The sequence below is a fragment of the Mustela putorius genome, unplaced genomic scaffold (genome assembly GCF_011764305.1).
Source record: "Mustela putorius furo isolate JIRA1106 unplaced genomic scaffold, ASM1176430v1.1 tig00000145_pilon_pilon_pilon, whole genome shotgun sequence".
NCBI lineage: Eukaryota > Metazoa > Chordata > Mammalia > Carnivora > Mustelidae > Mustela > Mustela putorius.
In genome coordinates this window covers 5,301,953-5,326,894 of record NW_025421294.1, presented here as the reverse complement: position 1 = coordinate 5,326,894, position 24,942 = coordinate 5,301,953, and the positions used below count along the sequence as shown (strand labels likewise).

The 24,942-nt window shown below is 33.0% G+C and overlaps 1 protein-coding gene across 4 annotated transcripts in view; it reads right to left on the bottom strand.

The window, feature by feature from the left end:
- Positions 1 to 24,942, bottom strand: part of ADAMTS6 (ADAM metallopeptidase with thrombospondin type 1 motif 6) — a 304,096-nt gene that overhangs the window by 105,890 nt on the left and 173,264 nt on the right. For all 4 annotated transcript variants that reach the window (XR_006605319.1, XM_004764549.3, XM_004764548.3 and 1 more), the window contains 2 exons: positions 20,741 to 20,887; positions 12,274 to 12,415 (listed from right to left, as the gene is read on the bottom strand). Coding sequence is in view for 3 of the 4 variants with exons in the window: in XM_004764549.3 (XP_004764606.1) it covers positions 12,274 to 12,415; positions 20,741 to 20,887 (289 nt within the window). In the remaining variant the exon portion in view is untranslated. The remainder of the gene's footprint in view (positions 1 to 12,273; positions 12,416 to 20,740; positions 20,888 to 24,942) is intronic.

The window sequence follows — 24,942 nt, the reverse complement described above, 5'->3', positions numbered from 1 at the left end:
AAAATGTTTTCTAATGTAATATAAAAACTTACTCAATGTTCATAATGCTCTCTTATCCTATACCTATATTTTAAAGGAAGATCTCTCCAAATTAAGACTATGATGTATTAATTCATAACATATACACTCATTATACAAGCTTAGACATCAACTTATTATTATTGGAAGTTTTGAATGTAACAATATTTTGTATTTGGATTTTTAAAAGATACCGTCAAATACTCCTCAAAAATACTCCATGGTCTTCTAAGAGACAAGACACTTGAAATATTCCTCCTTATTTAAAATTATAATATTAACTCCCAGACTTCTAGTCTATCTGATTTTTCAAATGAATGACACTATTTGCAAACATTAACAATAAAAAATAGCAAATATAAGTAACAATAAAAATACATATAAGTGTTGTAGTTTTATAGTAATTATCTAAAGTAAAATAACATATTCAGAAAACAAGTTTGTAAAAAACTGAACTAGGTCCTTGTTGATCAGAATAGAATAACTGATTATCTTATACTCAAAAAGCTTTTCAAAATAATAAAAGAAATTGGAATTAACTTTCCCAATGTTTTCATAACTATATGTTTTCATAATTATAGTTCTTAAAAGATACTTAAAAATGGGATGAAGTCGGGCGCCTGGGTGGCTCAGTGGGTTAAGCCACTGCCTTTGGCTCAGGTCATGATCTCAGAGTCCTGGGATCAAGTCCCGCATCGGGCTCTCTGCTCAGCAGAGAGCCTGCTTCCCTCTCTCTCTCTCTCTGCCTGCCTCTCCATCTACTTGTGATTTCTCTCTGTCAAATAAATAAATAAAATCTTTAAAAAAAAAATGGGATGAAGAGCCCTTTGATTTCCTTGGGAAAATTAAAATTAGCAGTTTAGACAAGTGGGAAAGAGCTATCATAAAATTACCAAAACATTTTATAATTATTTTATCATTAAGGAAGTAAAACAGTATACAAAGAGAAAACAGGTTCTTTAATGCTATATATTTTTTTAAAAAATTAACATATAATGTCCTATTTGCTCCACGGATATAGGTCTGTGAATAATCAGGCTAACACACTTCACAACACTCACCATAGCACGTACCCTCCCCAATGTCCATAAGTCAACCACCCTCTCCCTAAACCATCCCCCTCCCCCGGCAACCCTCAGCTAGATGGTTTTTGTTTGTTTAATTTTTTTAAACAAATGTAAGGATCATAGAAGAGATATACACACACTTTCTGCCCTTGGGAAACTCTAAACCTTATGCCATCTTGGGTCTTTGGCTCTGTATATGAAACATTTTCTTTGTCCTGACTACCCTATCAGTAACATCTTTTAACAGCTGTTTGCAATAAAGGATCCTGACAGCCAAGGGGGAGAACAGAGTCTGAAGGGGTCAGAAAGGAGCATCACTGATTAGAAAGGTTACTTATCATGGTATCACATAAAAGAAAACTGAAAACCAACATATGGTGACCTCGTGGCCTGGCTCCAGGTGTTTAATAGCCATCTGAAGAAAGAGAATAATGTACCCTTATTTCAGCTTTAAACAGGTTAATCCTGTTACATGGGTAACTTAAATACAAGAGATCCTAGAAAGACATATTTTTGTTATATATATATATGCATACAAATATATATATGTACATACATATGTGTAAAAAAGAACGAATCTAGGAATGCAAGTCAAATAATTATCAATTTGAAGAGGTTAAAAAATGATTAAATGGTTTTGAAAAATACCTCTAAGAAGCAAACCCATAGTAAGAACAGGTGATATTTAAGAATGCAAGTAATTATGGACCTAACATTGGAGGTTGAAATTCAAGAAAAATAAAAACAAACCAACTTCTTGTTCAATATATGCCTAATATGTATAAATGTCTGGACTCCAAAAGAATATTGCTATGCTAAAATAATTCCATGAATATTATTTCCATATCAAACCACATTGTAGAATATTTACACCACCTTAAAATCTGCAAGGAAAGTGTTTCTACAATCTCCCTCAGTGCAACATTCCAGTATTTAATAACTTGAAATTCTTCCTACTACCTAATCTACAACCTTCCAGCTGTAAAAATTAAGACAACTGTGTTTTTTTATGCTCTTGGTAGGGAAGGAGAACAATTTGTTACCAAACTATAATAAATGTTCCAAAGCTTGAAGACAGTTTTAAGGCCAACATTTAGCCTTCTTTTTTATAGGCTACTTAAACTCTATTTCTTTAAACTTCCCTTATATGTACTTCTAAATATTTCACTATCATTCTTTCCAAGCCCATCCAAGTTATCTGCATCTTTAAAAAAAAAAAAAAATTAGGTAGGTAGCCAACAATTCCCCAAAAAGACTAATAAAGTCCTTTTATTAAAAGGATTCTCAAGTAGAAAGCAATAATGACTTGAATCTTAACTAATTGGTGATGATAAAATAATAAACAAAAGGGAGTAAGTGTGAAAACATTAAAAACTTGATTCTGAGAGACAGAATATGTCAGGCTTTATTAAGCACTCTCCGGAAGGAGGATACCCTGATTAGCCAACTCAACTATCTTATCTTCAGCTGATTACTCTGTCTACAAATAGCTATACTCCAGGCAGATATAGCATGATGGTATTCTTATTAGAGTTAACATGTTAATAAAAATAATTTATACCATCCTATATCTTAACTTTATGCTTACCAAACAACCTTTTGATAACAAATTGGCCTACTGGGTAGATTTCCTTAGGTGAGAAAATGTGCACATTTCAGTAGAGTTGACTGAATATCAACCATATTTGGTTACTATAAATTAATAAATTCAGTTTTATATATAAACCTATATATTCATTGTGATCTTTTAGATCTTTTAGATACTAAAAATCTGTCATCGCATAGTGTGGAAAAATATGGCATACTAACCACTTACAGATTATTCTCTTAATAATCCATAATTGATGATCTGTAAGTAAAATATAGTGTGACACAAATACACTTCCCCTGGAAAGATTCAAAATTAATGAAAAGGCTTAAAATTCCCAAAGTTATGTCACATTTTCTCTTTGTATGTTTTGTTTCCACCATAATACCCCTGATTCTGCAAGCTTTATGTCAAAATTATGGAATTTATATACATAAACACTTTCATTCATTTCATCTCAGAGTTATGGTGCAGTACCTTCCGGCATGAAAAGAGTAAACTTACATTTACAAAGAAAAGAAAGGGCATTGCGACAAGGGCAATGTGAATCAACTGTGGCAGGGCTGCTTTAGTACTCTGTGTAGAATGTGTTTGGAGGGGAAGAGAAAAGGAGAGGGACAAGGACATAGACCACTTTATATTAAGTCTTCAATTTTCTCATATGGTTTCCCAGGACTACAGAATTGTGTTGGTTTCCTAAGACATAATATGTCATAGAAATTCCGTGATTTTCTGCACACCATTATCCTTCTTGGTCTCATTCATTAAAACACCTTGAATACTTACCCATTGCCTTTAAGATAAAAACCTGGAATTCTTAACACAGCCTATTAAGTGTACACAGATTTGGCCCTTAACCTCTTTTCTGTCTCATTTATATGGTAATTGCTTTGAGAGCTACAGCAACACTAGCCTTCTGTCAACTCTTTAAATACACAAAAATGCCACAAAGGTCTTCTCCCCACTATCTCTTCACCATATAATTCTTCTCACTCATTTATTCAACAAATATTTTTTGCTCATATTGTAAGGCAAGCATCATGTCACTCACTATATAAACAGCCATGAACAAGGCAAGTCGGATTCCTACTCTCACAGAACTTATGTTCTACTATAATTATCAGTTCATTCTTCCAAGAAATATTCATTGAGCACCTATCATGAGCAGGCTCTGTTCTATGTGTTATGGAAAGAACAGGGAATGAAATAGGCAAAATCTCTGCGCCAAGGAAAGAATCTATTCTAGTGGGAAAAGCAGACAAAAACAAGATGAATTAGCAAAATATGTAGATGTTTAAAAGTAATAAATGTTAAGGAGAAAAATAAAAGTAGGAAAATGACAGGGAGTCATTTTGCATAGACGTGTGTATGTGTGACATGGAATTTTAGATAAAATTGTTAGGGAAAGCCTTACCTAGAGGATCACATTTAAGTAATTAATGAGTAATCAAATAAGCAGAAAGATTATGGCTTGAAATGACTGCTCTGAAGGAAATAAAAGCATAATGTGAAAGAGAAAAATGGGGAGAAGTCTTTGTCTATAGATTGACCAGAGAGAGGCCTATCTGAAAATGCATTTGAGCTGGGACTGAGATGCCTAAATTATAAACATTACTGCTATTTCTGCTTCTGTACCTTCGCTTGCTAACCCATGAGGAGATGGAAAAATACCAACAGACTTTCTATAGGCACTCTGTAACCAAACAACCCCTGCCCAGAACTGAACCTGGCAGAGTGGCTGCTCCCGGACCCCCACCCGGCTCTGGGCCGAGAGATAACAGTCATCTGGAGCCAGAGAAACCCCCACCCAGAATTGGATGTGACAAAATGACTGCTCCCGGACCCTCCACCCAGCTATGGGTGCAAGAGATAATAACCATCTGGCACCCCGCGGCTTGACAGGGAGACCCCGGCCAATCCTGAGGTGACACATACCCTAGTGGTGCCAACCAAGCAGTTTGAAGAATGACAGCCCTTTGACCTAACCAATAATCTCTTCCCAGCCTTTTCCCGCTCTGTAGCACGCCAGTCATATTATAGAGTTCCTTCTTGATTTTCCCGTGGTATGTGGCGATTTGTTACAAGATACTATGATGTATGCTAAGTCCCTGCCTCCCCAAAAAATAGTGTATAAAAAGTGTTGTGATCCTGAGCTCGAGACCTCTTAGCGTCACCAGCAACGAGTACGCAGAGGTCTGGGTTCGAACTCGTAATAAACGACCCTTGCTGTTTGGCTTTGACTCTGGACTCTGGTGGTCGTCTTTGGGAGGTCTTGGAATTTGGGCATAACAGGACTGAAGGATGTGAATGTGTCAAAATGTGGCCCTTGGATTACCTTCATATGCTCCTCAATTACAGATGACTTAAGATTCCCCTACAGCACTACCAGTATATCAACTATAGAGGAATGGTATGATGGATGACATAGATATTCACGGAAGGAAGGGAAAAGTTACTGAATGTCTGTCAGGTGCCAGGTAATGCCTATCATATCTTTTGCCATCTGAAGTTTATAAGAAGAAGTTGTCTCTTTTTCACCTGAAATAGTGTCTGAGTAAAATCTATCAATCAATTCGAGGTCATAGGTAATAGTTAATAGTGAGCAGAATTTCACATAGTGAAACCATGTATTAGATCATGTGTTTCCAGCTGGGATTCAAAATACATGACCCATTGATAAAACATTGCTCAGTTCTACATTAAAGTAAGTAATAACAATGTAGATCGCACTATTATGTATTTATGTGCTAATTTGTAAGTCTATCTGAACAGTGACAAACTTCATGGATAATAAAAATTTCCCATAAATTAAACAAAGCTATGGTATCTATTAATTTTTCTTATATTATCCTGGGCCTTAAATATACTTTTTCATGAGCAATCACCTCTTTCTCTCTCTCTCAAACCATTTTATTAAGTTATAATTGACACACAAAAAGCTCTACACAATTAATGCACACAGCTTCATGAATTTGGAGATAAGTATACATCCATGAAATTGTCACCATACTATGCCCTAAACATATCTATACCTCCATAAGCTTCCTCTCATTCTCTGAATTATTAGTGTGTGTGTGTGTGTGTGATAAGAACACTTAACACAAGTTTTATCCTCTTTGCAAATGTTTAAATACACAATTGAGTATTGTTTACTATAGGTACTATGCTGTAGAGAAGATATCTAGGACTTACTCATCTTAGGTAAGTGAACTTTGTATCCTTCAACAAGTACCTCCTCATTTTCAATCCCCCCCACCCAGGTTTTCCCATTTTACTCTCTGCTTCTATGAGTTTGACTATTTCAGATTCTGCATGTAAATGGTATCTTGTAGTATTTGTACTTCCTTGTTTCTGTACTTTCCTTATTTCACTTAGCAGTTTCTTTCATGTTGTCACAAATGTCAGAATCTCCATCTCTGTAGGCCTGGATAATATGCCATTTTAAGTTCTTACATTTTCTTTATCCATTTATTTGTCAATGGACATTTAGCTTGCTTCCATGTCTGAGCTATAGTGAATATTGGAATGCATTTGAGAGTATACATATCTCTTCAAGATGCTGATCCCATATCTTAGCTCCTATGAATATATATCTTCAAGATGTTGATTTTAATAATAATGGGTATACACCCAGAAGTGAGTCTACTGGATAATATGGTATTTCTTTCTTTCTATCTATCTATCTATCTATCTATTTATATTTTTGGAAATATTTGATTAATTGAGAGAGCGATCAGGAGCAAAGGTGCAGAAGGAAAGGGAGAAGCAGTTTCCACTGAGCCTGAAGCCCGATTCAGGACTCCATCCCAGGACCCCAGATCATGACCTGAGCCAAAAGCAGCTGCTTAATGAACCAAGCCACCCAGGCACCCCTCTTTTTTTTATTTTTTGATAAATCTCTATACTGTTTTCCATAATGGCTGCACCACTTTACATTTCTACCATCAGTGCACAAATATTCCCTTTCCTCCACATTCTTGTCAACGTTTGTCTTCTTTTGTATTTGCTTTTATTTATTTATATTGTAATCATCCTAAGAGGTGTGAGGTAATAGCCCATCGTGGTTACAATATGCATTATCCTGATGATTGGTGATGTTGAGCAACTTGTAACATTCCTATTGGCCATTTATATGTCTTCTTTTAAGAAATGTCTAAACAGTTCTTTGCCCATTTATTTTTTAATCAGGTTATTGAGTGTTTTGTTTGTTTTTGTGTTTTTTTGGTGGGTGTTGTTGTTTTTTGTTTATTTTGCTACTAAGTTGTACGAGTTCCCTATATATTTTGGACATAAATCCTTTATCAGATACAATTTTGCAACTATTTTCTTCCCTTCCATAAGTTGCCTTTTCATTTTGTTGACTGTCTCCTTTTCTCCTTTCCTTTTTCAGTTTTAGTTTGATGTAGTCCCAATTGTTTGTTTTTGCTTTTGTTGGCTATACTTTTGGTGTCACATCTAAGAAATCATTGCCAAAATCAAGAAGCTTTTTCCCTATGTTTTTTTTTTTCCCCAGGAGCTTTATAGTTTGGGGTCTTATATTTAAATCTTTAATCCATTTTCAGTTAATTTTTGTGTATGGCATAAGGATCTAGCTTCATTTTTCTGCCTGTGGCTATCCAATTTTCCAATACTATTTATTGAAGCGACTATCCTTTCCCCCATTATGTATTGTTGGCACCCTGGGCCAAGATCCATTGAATGTATATGCATGGCTTTATTTCTAGTCCCTCTTCCATTCCATTGGTCTCTATGTTTGTTTTTATGCCAGTACCATACTATTTTGATTACTGCAGATATGTAATCAGCTTTTGAAATCAAGAAGTATGATGCTACCAGCTTTGGTCTTCTTGCTCAAAATTACTTTGGCTATTCAAAGTCTTTAATGGTTCCATGTGAATTTTAGGATTTTTTTTTCCTTCCCTTTCTGTTAAAAAGTGTCATGGTAGCAATCACCATTTATCAGTAAATTATGTAGTGGTATTACTGACCTACAGTGAAACATTAAGTATATACGAAAACAATGTTTAGGATATGATTCATAGCAATACGATAAAGAAATATAGAGTTATGTTTGGGACTGAGTCTTGATTTAATCTGTGCTTTTTAGAGAGCAGGCAAAAGATCACCCACACCCCCTACAATACATAGGCTCATTAGTGAGTTCTTTCCTAAGTTTAAACTTACTATTATTTCTGTAAAATGTTTTTGTTAATCTACTTTTAATAATTCTTTTCTCCTAAAGAAAGAGGAGATAAATGGAAATGGAATAGGAGTGAGACAACAGATTCTACAGAACTTTATAGGGAGAAATTTTTCTCTAAATAGGCCCCCCAATTTTTTTTTGGAAATACTTAATACTGTTTTATTTGTAATGCAGTTTCATCCAGAACACATCAAAGGCACCCTTTGAACTTGATGATACAGCTAGCAGATTTTTTAGAGGATCTAGTAGGATTTTGTTTTATATGCTGTTCTTCCGTATTTGTACTTGCCTTGAAGAGGTCCTAACTATTTACATAGGGTAAAAAGATATAAAACTCAAATCCAACTCTGAGGGTCTCATACACTTGAGAATTTAAAACCCTGAAAATAAGTTTAGGGAAACTCTCTAGATTCCTCTCTTCCAAAATAGACTGGGATAGACAGATAGGTTTTTGTTTTGTTTTGTTTTGTTTTAAAAAGATATTTAGAAAAAGACATCATTTGGTGAACACTGATAAAAAGTATCTCCTGAAACAAAATATATGTTTATTTTATTAAGTATTTAACACATCTAATACAAAATGGAAGTAAATTAAACCTTCTTAAATTTTCATTTTTACCTTGGGGTAGGTAAATCACATTCTGTATTTTAGTTTCATCTATAAAATATTAATAGGTAATTACAATTTTTATCAAAGTAGTCTGAAGTATCTCAGAAAAAGGCACTATATAAATACCACAAACCATACATCATTTATAAATTACTGTATTATACAACTATATTATTCTGTATACTATTTTGTTCTTTGTATTTATAATCATTATCAACTTCTCACTACTTCTATTGGAATTTAAGAATACCTAGAAAACATAAGTAGATGATATACAAGGATAATTGTAGAAAATGCTTCTTGAAGTTGAATAAAAAATAAAAATTTTCACATAAATTCCCTAATATAACTGGGGAATAAACCTACTCAGAAAGAATTCAATGAACCTACTCAGAAAGAATTCCAGCAAGATTTTCTTATAACTGCAGATTTAATCATTGGAAACCCCATCAATGACCACATGATAACCAAAGTGGAAGAGATGGAAAACTGATCACTGCTTCAGTAATGTGTCATCTTGTAGTTGTTTAAAATCTTCCTTGGTATCACTAGAGAAGTGCTAGTTGATAGAGGGATCACTTTCTGATGCTCCAACACAGAATATCCTCTCACTAAAAGGCTATTGTGCTCTTCTCAGCCTCCAGTGCTTGTGTTCAGTGTTCATCTCAGGATGCTACACTTTGACAGCTACCTCTCACAGGACTTATTTGTTTTCCCTTCAGCTGCTATCTCGAGTATAACCTATTTACCTCACCAGACTCCTACGTTCAAAGCCACTACTGTTTTCTAAAGTAGTATTTAGAATCACTTAAAACCTTAGCAATTCACCAGATAAAACATGATGTGTCCTTGCATGCTATCGACTGTGTAAATCCAATTTTTCAGGTACAAGCTTAAGAGGTGAGAGTGACTCTAAAGAATCTATTATGGAGAAAAAAAAAAGAGAGAGAGAGAATCTGTTTTGACTCAAGAAACTTTTTTTTTTTTTTAAGATTTTATTTATTTATTTGACACAGAGAGAGAAATCACAAGTTGGCAGGAAGGAGGGGGGAGCAGGCTCCCTGCTGAGCAGAGAGTCCAATGAGGGGCTCGATCCCAGGACCCTGAGATCATGACCTAAGCCAAAGGCAGAGGCTTAACCCATTGAGCACCCAGGTGCCCTAAGAAACTCTGATAGTAATGTATAGCACTTTATAAAAAGGTAGCATATGCTTTTTCATATAGTACATGAATCTACGAAAACCATTTTGCTGCAAATCAAAGTGAAAAGATTAATGATAAAAATATGTGAAATTGTATAGGATTATAAGATACTAATGTCTTTCCTCAAGTTTTCCAAATTTATTTTTATATCCATTATAAAAGCTTTAATAAACATAGCACACAAAGAAACAGAATCTAAATGACAGATGTAAGAGGGCACCTGGGTGCCTCAATCAGTTAAATATCTGACTTTAGCTCAGGTCATGATTCCAGGGTCCTGGGATTGAGCCCCTGGCATCAGGCTCTCCCACTCCCCCTGTTTGTGTTCCCTCTCTCACTGTGCCTTTCTCTGTCAAATAAATAAATAAAATCTTTAAAAATAAATAAATAAAAATTAAAAAGCTAAATACACAATTTTGCAATTACTATTTATCTTACTTCACTTCAGATCAACTAGTCTGAAATCAATGAGATACACAGGTAGAGAGATAGGACAATCAGGTGAAAATGTTTATTAATTATTGAAGAAAGAAAAGATACACCCTAAGATCTTACAAAACTGATAATATAAATTATCTAATATGAAAATATATAGATGCAGTTAAAACTCAATTTCCAATAAAGAAACTAAAATATAGATTAACTTTCACTTCCTAATAAAGAAATGAGATCATAGACAAGAATAATAGGAAATCTATAACCACATTTGATCTTGAATTTCAATCTACTAAGCTACAAGTATATAAAAAGACCATGATTGAAATTTGACCAACATTTTCTGTAGGAAAAAGCAACCCAAGAAAAAAAGAAACCAAAATCATACAGAAATAATAACAGCAGACTCTGTACAGAGGGACCAGAAAGACCAAAGTTTTATTCAAGGCTTTAGATATTTAGATTGTTGCACACAATCTTTAAATTTGTCGCACAAAATGTGCTGCCAAAGCCTACCATGAATAATAATATGTTTGTCACCCAAGAGATACTTTAAAAAAAAAAAAAACTTTATTTATTTATTTGACAGAGAGAGGGAGATCACAAGTAGGCAGAGAGGCAGGCAGAGAGAGAGGAAGGGAAGCAGGCCCCCCGCTGAGCAGAAAGCCCAGTGTGGGGCTCGATCCCAGGACCCTGAGGTCATGACCTGAGCTGAACACAAAGGCTTAACCCACTGAGCCACTCAGGAGCCACCACCCAAGGGATACTTTAAAAAATCATTTTCTAGGGCACCTGGGTGGCTCAGTGGGTTAAAGCCTCTGCCTTTGGCTCAGGTCATGATCCCAGGGTCCTGGGATCGAGCCCCTAATCCGGCTCTGCTCAGCAGAGAGCCTGCTTCCTCCTCTCTCTCTGTCTGCCTCTCTGCCTACTTGGGATCTCTCTGTCAAGTAAATAAATAAAATCTTTAAAAAAAGTCATTTTCCTTTGTACTGTATCCAAGACGAATAAATGATACTGTACAATGTATGTTGTTTAGTATTATCTACCTTAAGATTGAATTCCATTTTTTGTTATTATTTTTAAATAGGGATTTTATTTTTTAAAAGATTTGTTTTATTTTTAGTTATTTATTTATTTGTCAGATAGCACAAGCAGACAGAGTGGCAGGCAGAGGCAGAGAGAGAAGCAGGCTCCCCACTGACCAAGGAGCCCAAAGTGGGACTCCATCTCAAGACCCAGGGATCATGACCCGAGTCAAAGGCAGTGGCCCAACCAACTGAGCCACTCAAGTGTCCCTTAAACAGGGATTTTAAACATTATTTACATAAAAACAGAAACCAAACTTTAAATTTTTGATTTAAACCTGAATTTTTCTTACAGCTTGTCATTTAAAAATCCTATTTTCATTCAGCATGTTTATACTGTGTACCTATTATGAACATATCTCTATACTGAACACTGACATCTTTTTCAATAAAACTTTTAATTATTTATATACATAATATTATTTATTTGATTTTAACTTATACCTTCTAGTACTGAGTCATTTCAAGTTGTTTCATTCACTGTCTACTTTTTTAGGCAGACACAAAGAGTCAGTTATGAAACCTACCTTTTTTTTCCACAGTAATTTTCCTTGTTTTTCTATTTGGGTTAATGTCATCTTGTCCCCACTCAGTTGTTGTGTTAGAATGTGGGCAGTGAATGAAGCAACTTGAAATGACTCAGTACTAAAAAGTATAAATTAAAATAAAGGCTCCTAGCCAATGTGAAAATTCCCTTAAACCCAACCAATATTAGAGAACCAGAAAAGGCTGAGAAGGGGTAGTTTTCAAAACCATAACATTTCAAAAGACAAACTAAAGTTGGCATCGTAAACTCAGAACTTAAAAAAGAAATAATTTAGAAATTATTAAAATTCTACTTATATCTCTCAACAAGACATTTGAAACTTGTTTCAGATTACTCAAATATTTAGAAATAGATATTAGAAAATTGGTATCAGAAAAAAAAAAGCGGTGTGCCAAAGGCCATATTTAAATTAATGATGTTATCTGATGTAAATTACACTCAATAAAAATCTAACTTAATATTTGTGTCATGAAAGAACACATATAAATGACTAAACATAAGAATTAAGACTTCTTACCCCATATTTACATTGGCGGGATGTTGCTCCATATTGGAAACGGCATTGCTCATCAGCATCATACACCTGACCTGGGGCCACAGCTGGATAAAGAAAGTCACGCTTGGGAGGCTCATTATCAAGGCAAGTACCACGGCCTGAACTGTTCAACATAAAGGACCAAAGGAAATTAGGTACACTATGGACTATTTCCATCACAATTTATGAAACCATGCGTTAAACTCTTTGTTTTAATAAGTTGATGCATGAAAAGCAATACATTCTACCAACAAATAGTCATATAGCAAAACAGAATAATTTTACTGAAATGTGAGTAAGAGCTCCAGTTGTTTTTTTCCAGCACCAAGACTCAATAAAAGGATCTCAGACAACAATCTGAAACTGTCATGTTGGCCTTAAAACGCTGATTTAAACTAATTTCTGAAGGAATCAAAATGGAATTTCATATTATTCTAAGCTTCTTGTTTGTTTTCCATGAAAATATAACCACATCTGGTAGTAGAATTAAAAACATAAAATGTGGAAAATTAAAAAAAAACCAAACAACCACCACTATGGTTGTAATTCTTTAAAGACCTAATCTATATACTCCTCTAACTTGGGCAGAACAATAGATGCTGTAATAAGACATGTCCAAAGGTTCTTGAAATATTTCAATAATAAATGGGCAGAATGACAGATGAGGCCAAGATCCAAAGTTCTCTCAAGTAAATTAGAAGTGTTTAGTCTCTCAAAAATTTCATATTTCATCTAGGGTCATCAGAGTTGGAAAAGAGAATGTTCTCCTCTCTGCAATTTCTGCTTTTCAAAGTATGCTTGCACTCAAACATAATATTTTAATTCAGTGGAACAAATAACATAAAGATCGCCAAAAGCCAGACAGAATACCTTAGTTTAAAGAGCTTTATACTTTGCTAAATATAATTGTTCACTTTTTTAGTCAGTGTGCACAAAATAGGACAGATGCTTTTTTACTTTCATTTCACATGTGAGTAACTTAGAATTTTTAAAGAATTCCTATGCCAACATTTAAAAATTTTTTCCAACATTCCTGTCAATTGTGCCAGCACTTGTGTTTTTTTTTCCCAAATATTTTCCATCCACTTTGCCAAAGGAAAATAATTTCACAAGTAGAAGTTCCTCAACTATTACTTAGGACAGTACAAATTTTCATTTATAGATAAGTAAGAAAGAGCCATGCATAATAATGAGTTTCATATTCACTTACTATTTTGTCATATTTCTTAAAATGTAAAAGTTAATTTGCTATATAAAAATGTGTATTTGCACAGCAGCAAATTAATACATTTTAAAAATTGAACCATACTACTCATGAAGTGATAGATTCAAAAACTCACAGCACTGTCCTCTCTATACCCTTTCTTTTCCTTTACGCCCCTCTTGGATGGTTTTTCATCAATAAAAATATTTAGATGGAATAATAAATATGATACTAATATAGATGCATTTATTATTGGCTATTTTAATCAATTCACTTGTTACTGTTCAAAGTATTTAACAGAAAACACCTTTTTTCACGCAGCTATCCAGTTTTCATGACTGCTTTTTACTTCCTATTTATTTTACTTTTAGAAATTGACATGCACCTCAGTAAGAGAAAGTCTTTCCAGATGAATTTTAAAATAGCAAGCTCTTTTTATTTTATTATGTAAAGTATCTTTAATCTACATAGATATGCAAACTTTGGGCAAACGCAATTCTACCAGTAAATTCAAAATTTTATATTAAGATTAATGATAAAGAGGCCAAATATGAAAAGTATACTGAAAGAAGACAGACTATTTTGATAAAATGTAATATTCATGAAATAAACCAATTTAGCAGTTTAATCCCATAATTTTCTTCTATTATATCAGTTTTATCTCCATCTACAACAAAATTATAAAACTCTTTAGGAAGGACTGAAATAATTTTTTTAAAATGTGTTAAGTACTACTATCAATAAAAGTGAAAAATTTAAGTACAGAAGTATTTAAGTACAGGGTCTCATAGGCAGAAATGTTTGCCAATAACATAACAAAGCAAGTATATGATATATTCACCTAAATAGCATTAGCTTAAAAATCTACTAAAAATCATTATACATAATTACTTGTAGATATAGAATATTAACCTAAAACTTATAGGAAGAACCATATGGACCCCCCCCCCAAAGAGTTTAAGAATAGCTACTCTGGGAAAAAATCATTTTCTGATAGCATACTGAAATTTGGCTTAATCCAGAAGGAAGAAAGAATAATTACTTCATCTAAAGTTCTTGTTCCCAGATATTAATGATGTTCTAATCATGGTTCATGTTCTATAAAAAACACCAAATCTGACAACCATTGGAAGGGCCTCCAGACAATAAAGAAGGCAAGCAATGTGGTAGACAAAGTCTTCTGATAAAGTTTATTCCAAAAGTGGACTTTCTGTCAGTTTTTTTTAAGTATTTATAGCTTTGTATTAATATGATCTAAGTAAATATCTAGACAAACTTTATTCTTCTTTTCTGTATATTTTTGCAGAATTAAACACTGTATGAAATAAAAAAGCATAGATCTTTATTAAGATGAATGCATATTTAGGAATATGGCATCAACAAAGGCTTTTTGAAATGGGTTTGGCTATAGTATTGTGCAAACCACTAATTCTTGCATGTCAAATGTTTTACCGATTATCGGCTCTGGGAAAACAATGGCAGGGATATCTCCAAGATTGATTTAAATTGTTCCTACATTTCGGGTAGAAAATGAACAATATATTTTTCTTCTACTAACCATATTGGATATATATAGTAAAACCTGGATTAAACTATTTGGGAGTGGGGGAGTTTTCATATTTTAATTAACTGGAGGTTAAATGACAAAATTATTTTTTGCATAATATTATTAAAATTTGCTGCTTTCCTGATCCTTTCAAGTAAATTAAATATCTAGATCACAATTATTTTAATTAACTCTTAGAAAATAATAATTCTGGATATTTCTATGCCTTCGAGTCATCAACCGCCATTATGAAATACCACAGATATAAGTATAGAAGGTAGAGGACACGGATCTGAGAGATGCATATTTAACCCTAGAAGTGGTTTTTTTTTCTGTCCTCTTAGAAAATTCCCAAAAGCTCAACCCTAATCACACCCTTCACTCTTTCCAGAAGTAACTAATATTCTGACTTTTAATATAATTATTTCCATGCTTTTTTTTAAGTAATTATTCATCTTTCAATTATTAATCTGCTTATTTTTGGAAAAAAGAGTCATAGTGTAGGTTTTCTTTTGTGACTATATTCTTTGGTTTAATATTATGAATGTGAGAAACATCCATGTTGATATACATAGCTGTAGCCTGTTCATTAATATTGTTCTTTAATATTCCATTTAAGAGTATGGCACATTTATTTATCCATTCTTCTATTAACAAATACTTGTATTATTCCTAATTTCTAAAAATTGCAAAGTATGCTAATATGAACATTTTTGTACAGGTCTTCTGGTACAAAATGTTTTTTCCTATCTCAACAATACTAGATGAGTTATTTTCTTATATTTTGTAATTGCATCTATTTAATAAAATGGAGATATGAGTAATTGTTATTAAATCTAGGGTTCTAGCTAATTACGATAACCATAAAATTCTTATGATGCTAAATCTAGTGTTATTTATGCTATTCTTTTCAAAATAATAATAGTAGTGGTGTTATATGTAAAATTTCTTGAATTTTCTCATCAAATGTCACTTTTAAGCATAGATGATCTGTGCTTTGGTCATATGTAAATTTTTCCACTCAGAAAATGGAAACCTAACTCCTTAATAAATTAAATGAAGAGCACTGTTAGTTTCCACCTATGAGATATTATTATAAGTTACTGTTATTAAGCAGCAATATACTTGGCCCGAGAAAACCATATACATAAAAAGTAGAACTCTACTTCCCTAGCAGCATACATTTCACTACTAAAAGCCCAATATTTATTAATACCTACAGCAATAAAGATGATAATAGAGTCTACATTTGTTTATGCGTCCAAGACAAGACAGAAAAAATGTGTATTAGCTTGAGAACATGTTTTTTTCCTAGACTGAAATTCTTAGTAAATCAAAGTATATTTACATTTCCAGAAATCTTTGTAGCATGATAGCAAAATCATATTTCATGTATTCTACCTCTAATTTCAAGTATTCTACCTCTAATTCTACCTCTAATCTACTTTTACATACTTTGAAAAAAAGCCTTGAAATGGGATCATAAGGCAGAGTTGAATCTTCAGCTAAAATGTACAGATCCCTATGTAAAATATGCATCCTTGGCTTTGTTTCCAGGACATATGAGCACATTCTCCTAATTGCAATTTTAGATTTATATTTTACTTAAACAATTACACTATAAAGTATAGACCTTCAACCTGCAACACAGTGGGTCAATCTAAAAAATAAATTTTTCTATATAACCCTATCTCTATCTTAAAAGTCTTTTAACAACAACAAAAATTTAACATTTAATGCCGTCTCCTATTTTTTACCACAAAATTGTGCTCATATACCTAAATTAAACAAAAATTAGACTGTATTATCTATGGCAAATCTTACGTACTATGTTATTGTAAACTGCTTTATCAGTCTTCACAAAACAAACAATAACTACCCTCTAAAATGAGTAACTAAGTCAGATCTTTCTCTCTTGCCCTCTGTATGCCTGGGATGCTTGAACAGAACTGAATTTGAGGCTTCCAACAAACCCTGTACCGCTAATGATTTCCTTGGTTATGCCCCTCTTCTCCATATATAGCTATGACTTATCGAAGAATTTTATGGGTTAGGGTGAAGTCCCCAAAACATGCCTGATAAATGGAAGGAGGAGAAACTGGTTCTGCTGTTTCTTAGACTCCATATAAAAAGAGGGTCCCATCTATGAAATTGATTTCCATTTCAAGATTATTGATACTGACCTTCAAAGGTAATTGCTATAGAGGAAATGTGTCTTAGTCATCCTGTTCATCTTATATCACTTTCCTTGTAGCTCTTCCTTTCTAGTTCACCTTCTACCATAATACTGCCTTTCTTTTATTCAGTTTCCATCCTTTCTGTGAAAATGGCTAGTCTGTATTTAATTTGGAGCTGTAGGAAATTTTGCTATGGATCTCTGACAGTTCAAACAATTTAACAGACTTTAATTTAAATAGAGCAAGAGTTGATTCACAGAGGCTCTGGAATTTTTGAAAACTATATGAAATTACTCTGTACTACCACTAAGTGGTGGAAAATGTATGAAAAACTGGCCTAAACTACTTCTGGCTGCCTTCCACTGCCTGGTAAATTAGCCCATAGTCATCAATGAGTGTGAGCCATAATACCAGGTTCATCTTTCTCTATTTTCTAAATAAATAAGTAAATAAGTCCCGCAGGCAGATAGGAAGGACACTACCTGCAAAGCCGTCGTCGAAAACATCAGAAGCTGGCATAACACGTCCATTTTAACGGAAATGGGTTCTTTATTATTTAATCAGGACGGCTTCTGGGCGATTCATGAACCACTTATTGAATCACCGAGTTTAAGAAATCTGAAAAAAAATATTGGGAGTTGGTAAACACCATCTCCTGATTGATCAATAGCACCTAGTGTTTCAGAAAGACACAAGAGACTTTATTCTATTGGCATTTAAAGGCCATGGAATTGTTTTCAGTTGAACGTAATGAATAGTGAATCTCTATAAATCATATAAAGCTCATTGTTAGAATCTACCATCATCTTGAGCCTTTACAGTAACTAAGTAAAGAAAGGTATGCATTTTGTTGGCTGGGCTGCAGTTCCTAAACAATTCATCTTTCAAGATTTCTTTTTCTTGAGAAGAGAAACTAAAATAAAATGTTGAGTCGTTTTGAGCCAACTATAAAACATAAATGTAACCTCAATCCCTGATCAAAATATCATTGGATTTTTAAAAATATCACACATAGCTGCTAAAGCAATTAAGTCAACTGTATTAATAAAAAGGAACAAAGAAATTCAAGAAAGTTACTATTATGTCTTTGTGCTCCAGTGAACTGACCTGTTTAAAGGGCCCTGTGCTTTAAAAAAAACTTATTGCTTGGTCAGATTATAATCAGAGTTGTTTAGTTTATTATTAAAAAGGGGAAAAAAGCCAACTTTCCCCAAATCTCTACCCATTGTCTTTCATATCTATCTTTTACTAATGGTTTTAACTGTGTGAGCATTCCCATGAGGATGTAAAACGGAAATATTTTTATAAAATACAGAACAAATAAGCCCTTTAGAACCCTGTCAACACTAATCATGCTTACATACAAAATGCAAAGAGGCAATAAGGTTTAAATAATGCTTTTGGGATTAATTCTTTTAATTAATTAATTCTTTTAATTAATTCTCTTTATTCAATGGAACACTTTATTGCAACCAGTAATAATTTTATATCTCCCACCAAATCTGTGGTGATTTCTTAACAATACTTTACCAGTAATTTAGGGATTCCCTTTCCAAGTATTTTAACAACTTTAATATAGTTTATCAAGGCAGGGTCTGGCAAGACCTCAAAACTGGTCTTTGTATTAGATATACAAAGATGGTCCTAGCAAATAGGCTGTGCAAAATAAACAGGATAGGGGAGAAAGAAAATTGGTACTTGGAAAAAACAAAAACAAAAACAAAGAAAAAAATGAGAAGAGAAGTCTTCAAAAATGCACAAGAATACTCAGCATATTATACAGTTTGTCTTTCTGGTGATAGACACTAAGATTCCATTATAAAAACATGAGCCAAGTCAAAGGAGAAATTCCAGATCTGGCTTGACTTCTGGGGAAAAAAGATCTTCAACAATGTTTAAAATTTAGGTAATATGATCTCATTAAAAACATCTTGGAAAATGATAATGCTAGTGCTTTGTGTTAAAAACCACTGAAAGATGTCAAATTTTCTGTGGTCTATTTTTATAGCCTTCAACCCAGCTTTGGCACTAGGCAAGTACAGTGTTATAATTACCTATTGCTAACATTAAAAAATTTTTTAGGTTATAGCATAATTATTCTGAGGAACTACTCTCTGATATGAATTTCCAATTCCTTCTATTTCATTATTACATTAATTAATTCAAAAAAGCCATTTAAACATTTATTTTTTGATCTCTGATTGATGAAACCATTGTGCTAAGTAATTTAAAATATATTTTTTAGGTTTTAAAAAATACATAATTTTAAGTTTTCAGAAGTTTCAGCTAATAGCAGATATGAACCAAAACTTTAATAAATAATATTACTTTATATAACTTATCTGAGTTTTTAAAGTTTTAGGCCCTAGTCATATAAATGTGAACTATGAATACAGTTTTTAAAAAGAATCTCTGTAGTTCATGTGTGCTTTTTCTATGATTCACTTTTTCACAGAGTATTTACTCTCTTCTCCCCAAGAAAACAATGGCACAAAACAGTTGGAAGTAATGATAGAGCAATAAGGCTTAAAGCCTCTATATTATTTAAAATAATATTTACCATTTAATGTTTGTCTACTATGTTTCATATACATTACAACATTGTACATAATTTATATATATTTATATATTATATATTTATAAATTATGTACAATGTACATTATGTACAAGTTATATACAAATTATGTACATAACTGTACAATTATGTGCAATACTATACACACACACATATATATGTACATATAAAACAACCCGAAGATGTATGTATTATTACCTAACTCATTTAACAAGTGAGGTCATGAAGATTATGAAAGGTTAAGTAACATTCTCATGGTCACACAGTTAGAAAGTGAGACCTAAGTCTATGAGTTTCTAAAGTCCAAACCTAAAGTCCTATGCAGGTGAGATGTGAAAGAATACCTGCTTTCATAACATAGTTATACCTCAGCTAATTTATTTATTTCATGTTTAAGTAACCAGACTTTTAGATTATACATTAAAAGATCAGCAAAGAAGTTCTCAAACTGCAGAAAAGATGAGTCACATAATAAATATTCAAAGACAAATTTTCATTTTCTCATTTTCATTTACTGGGTATTTGGTTTTTTGTTGTGTTGTTTTTTACTGTTAGATACTCTAGCATTCCTTAAAAAAAAAAAAGACCTCAATTTTTTCAAAAACAAAATGAAATATATAATCACTGAATTAAAGTTTGGCCTATGCTCTATTAAACTGTGTAAATCTAAATTCTTTCTGGCATTGTTTCCCATTTATTAAACATTTCTGACACTCACATCACCAACCCCACTTACTGCCTTGCTCCAGTTTCTTTAATCTACCAAGTTCTGTTTGAGCATGAAGGAAAAAATTTGCCACAACGATATATTAAAGTATTTTGGGAACAGCCTGAAATATCACCCTATAAAAGTTACTCATTATGCAGGTTGAAGCACTACATATTAGGCTTCTACCAATGGCTTACTTCTGGAGCAATTCATCATCACTCTCAAGAGATTACTTACTCTAGAAAGCTGGTGATATAGTCTCGACTGCAGGCAGACCAGGAAAAAGGATTGGTATTTGCAGTAATGTGAGCTGCCATAAGTTTTGCTGCTTCATGACCTTTCGTCCCACAAGAATTTCCAATTCCATCATGGTTCATACCAAAACTGTTTTAACAAGGAAGAAACATAAAAAACATAAAAGAAAGAAATAGAAAAAAAATTTTTTAAATGGACCCCCAATATATCCTTATTTCCTTATTTCATCATTTGTTAGCTTATCAACATATACCTTCTATCAATATCCTCAAGTTAAGGAGACTACTGAATAATTCTCTGATACAACTTATTTTTAAATCTCTTTAACTGATCATATACTTCCAAAAATGTTAACTTACATGATATGATCTTTCCTTGAACAGATAGGGAACATATATTGATTCTCACTTTATAGGTATGAAAAACTGAGATTTAGCAAAGACAAATGACCTATTAAAGATCATACAGTTAGTAAGTGTTAGTAGAACCTGCCTTTTAACATCCTAGAGTTCATGCTACCTCACTATGCTGAATCTAAAAGAGAATTATAAAAAGATAGTTATAATCCACTGAGTTCTATGTTAAAGGTCAAATGTAAAAATCATTTTTCTTATTAATATAGTGAAGGAGAATTCAAGATATATGCAATTTGTGTTTGTATTATATGTGTGTTTTCAAAACACCTTTTGAAAAATCTTAATATATTTAAGGATTATGATTATAGAGTTTTTCTTTACTTCAGTTTCCCTTCATTAGTCAAACTTTGCCATTCCCCCCCCATTTCTTATAGCCATGCCTAATGCTATTATCAATGTAATATAAAAACATATATCAATGATAAATCATAAATTTTTTCTATTAAATAGGATGTGAATGGAATAAATGTTAGTCTTTCTCCACAGATAGCTAAAAGCTCTCACTATTAGTGAAAAAACAAAGCTATGTATCCATTGTAACATCCTAATAAATATACCATGATATGCGTCCAAGGAAATAAGTAATTTGTATGACAAGAATATAAAATAGATGAGAACAGTTGCTAGAGAAAAAACTGGAAAGGTAGTTGAGAACAGAGAATTACAATAAATAAAAGTAAATATTAATTTTGGCAGTGCAGAAACATTGAAGATTTCTGAGCAAGAGCAACTTAAGGTTTCAGAGTAGGAGAATATGGAAGTGATCTGTATTTTAGACAGGTCATCATAGTAATTCTATGGTGGAGACATTGGAGTGAGAAGAGAATGCAGGCAGGAAAAGCAGATGGAAGATCATTACCAAGTGAGAAATGATGTAGGTCTGAATAGAGCACTGGAGAGGTGGGATTAGATTTGAGACATGTTTAGAAAGCTGAATGAACTGATCTCCATAAATATAATATAAAAGAGCCATAATAAAGACATATCATATGTGGGGCAAGGAGAAGAAACTAGTAATTCACATGGAGGAATGAACATAAGCAAAGGAAGAGAAATCCCAAAGAGAGTATATCCAGAGCCCTAAATTAAAACACCAAGTAACCTGCCAAAATAACCAAAAAATAAATACACCAGTATTTGGTCTTCTTGTTCGACATCAACACACTGCGATAAGTCTCTTTGAATGATATTCTAGAAGCACGATGGTGGAGTTTAAGTTTATAGAAGTAGATAGAATTCTGTCAAAACAATCAACTGCAGTGTTACACAAAAAAGTTCCATAATGTAAATTTATAATTCAACAAACAATATTCTATACTTCTCTCAAAGGTTGATATTATCTTGTGAATACTACTATGATTCTTTTCAAATAATGATAGCTTAAAAAAATTATTTCTTTTTGGCAGCAGCCTTATACATATTCCTGAATCTTTTAAAGATAGGTATAGGCAGACACAGATGGCTTTAAGAAAATTATTGTCGGGCACCTGGGTGGCTCAGTTGGTTAAGCGACTACCTTCAGCTCAGGTCATGATCCTGGAGTCCCGGGATCGAGACATCAGGCTCCCAGCTCTGCAGGGAGTCTGCTCCTCCTGCCGACCTCTCTTCTCTTGTGAAACGTGCTCTTTCTCTCTCTCTCTCTTATTCTCTCTCTCCCTTGCAAATAAATAAATAAAATCTTTTAAAAAATATCCTTATTAAGGGGCGCCTGGGTGGCTCAGTGGATTAAGCCACTGCCTTCGGCTCAGGCCATGATCTCGGTGTCCTGGGATCGAGCCCCACATCGGGCCCTCTGCTCAGCAGGGAGCCTGCTTCCCCCTCTGTCTCTGCCTGCCTCTCTGCCTACTTGTGATCTCTCTCTCTGTCAAATAAAATAAATAAAATCTTTTAAAAAATATATCCTTATTAAAAGAAAATTATTTTCAAGATCTCCAACTTCCTTATGTATTCTTTTCTAAAAAAAAAAAAAAAAAAGCCAAGTTTCTCCTTTTTATATTTTATTTCTCCTATAAAAGAAGTACTTATCCTTTGCCCATCTATAATTTTACAATAGTTCATTGCCTTGGGGTCTAAAAATGTGGGTGTCAAGAGGGACAATCAGAACCATTTTTATCAGTGTTGAGAAAGAGTGATTTTAATGATTGACTAACATGTAGTTTCTTGTTTTCATCAAGTTTATAAGAGGATATAAACAAATTAACAATTGACAGGTTGTTAAAATTTTTTTTTGATGCTAGATCACCATTGGTTATGTTCTGACAAATAATTCAAAAGGAGTTCAAAGAACTGAGTGATATTTCTACAGTAAACTCTTTTCATCAATTTCTGTGAACAAATTTTCTCAGCTTTTAAAGCTATAAAAACAAATTTAAAGAGTCAAATTGATGCTGAAATTTTGCCTCATCCTAGAAAGAGGGACAAATACAGCAATTGAAAATATATAACTATATATTTTCTATAAGATAGAAATTTATATTTGAATTATTTACTATAGAAATTCTATAAAATTCTATAAAATTTTACTTTTAGATTTTACTATTTATTAAAATATATAATATGCATATGTTTCTCTGATCAATAATTGGTTAACAATGGTTGTAATGTTATGAATGTACAATCCAGAGAAAGTTTTTTCTTCTATTACCACAGGAAATTCTGTGAATTAATTGCAACTTATATACATTTTTGTGATAAAGATGTAATTAAAATACTTTTAAATATAAAAATATTTTAAAAATATATTAATAAATACTGAAATGTACATCAGGATAGTATTCTGGTTGGGAAAGAACAAGCAGATATATGGAGTTAAAAGAGTTAAAAAATGATGTAAATTTTGACTATAAAACAAGAACCCGGGGCACCTGGGTGGCTTAGTAGGTTAAGCCTCTGCCTTCAGCTCAGGTCATGATCTCAGGGTCCTGGGATCAAGCCCCACATCGGGCTCTCTGCTCAGCAGGGAACCTGCTTCCCTCTTTCTCTCTGCCTACTTGTGATCTTTCTCTCTCATTCTGTCAAATAAATAAATAAATCTTCAAAAAAACCCCAAGAACCTGTTCACATATTTTTTAAATGCATACCGAAAGTTACCAAGTTGTTGTAGCATTTAGATTCAACTGATATATTTAAAAGAAGTATATAAAATTTTATTTTTTTTACATGCTAATATTGATAGTGCTCTAGAAATTCTATCCTTTGCATTTAAAATGTTAAGATTGTGTTACTTGTGACAACATGGGTGGACCTAGAGGATATTACGCTAAATGAAGTCAGACTAAGAAAGATAAAAACCATATGATTTCACTTATATGTGGAATCTAAAAAACAAATGAAGAGACAAACAAAAAGCAGAATCAAACCTGTAAGTACAAAGAACAAAGTGATGGTTGCCAGGGAGGTAGGGGTATGGGCAAAATGAGTAATGGGGAGTGGGAAATTAAAAAAAAATAAAAATTTAAATATAATAAAATAAAATAAAGATAGGTTCCCTCCTGAGGAAAGTCTATCTCAGTGAAGAGTTGGTAAAAAGTGAAAATCATTTGTGATCAGAAAAATAAACAAGAGTCCACTTTAAAACCACCATACTGACAAATATTAGAATGTTATCAAGAACTAAGAATTGACATAGTGGTATAAAGAAACTGGTATAGAGAAATTGGGACCTTAGTGCACAATAGTTGTACTATGGTTAGGTCAGCTGTTCTGGAGAGCAATTCAGCAGGTCTTCATCAGATTAAATAGGCAGATATTTTATGACCCAACAATTCA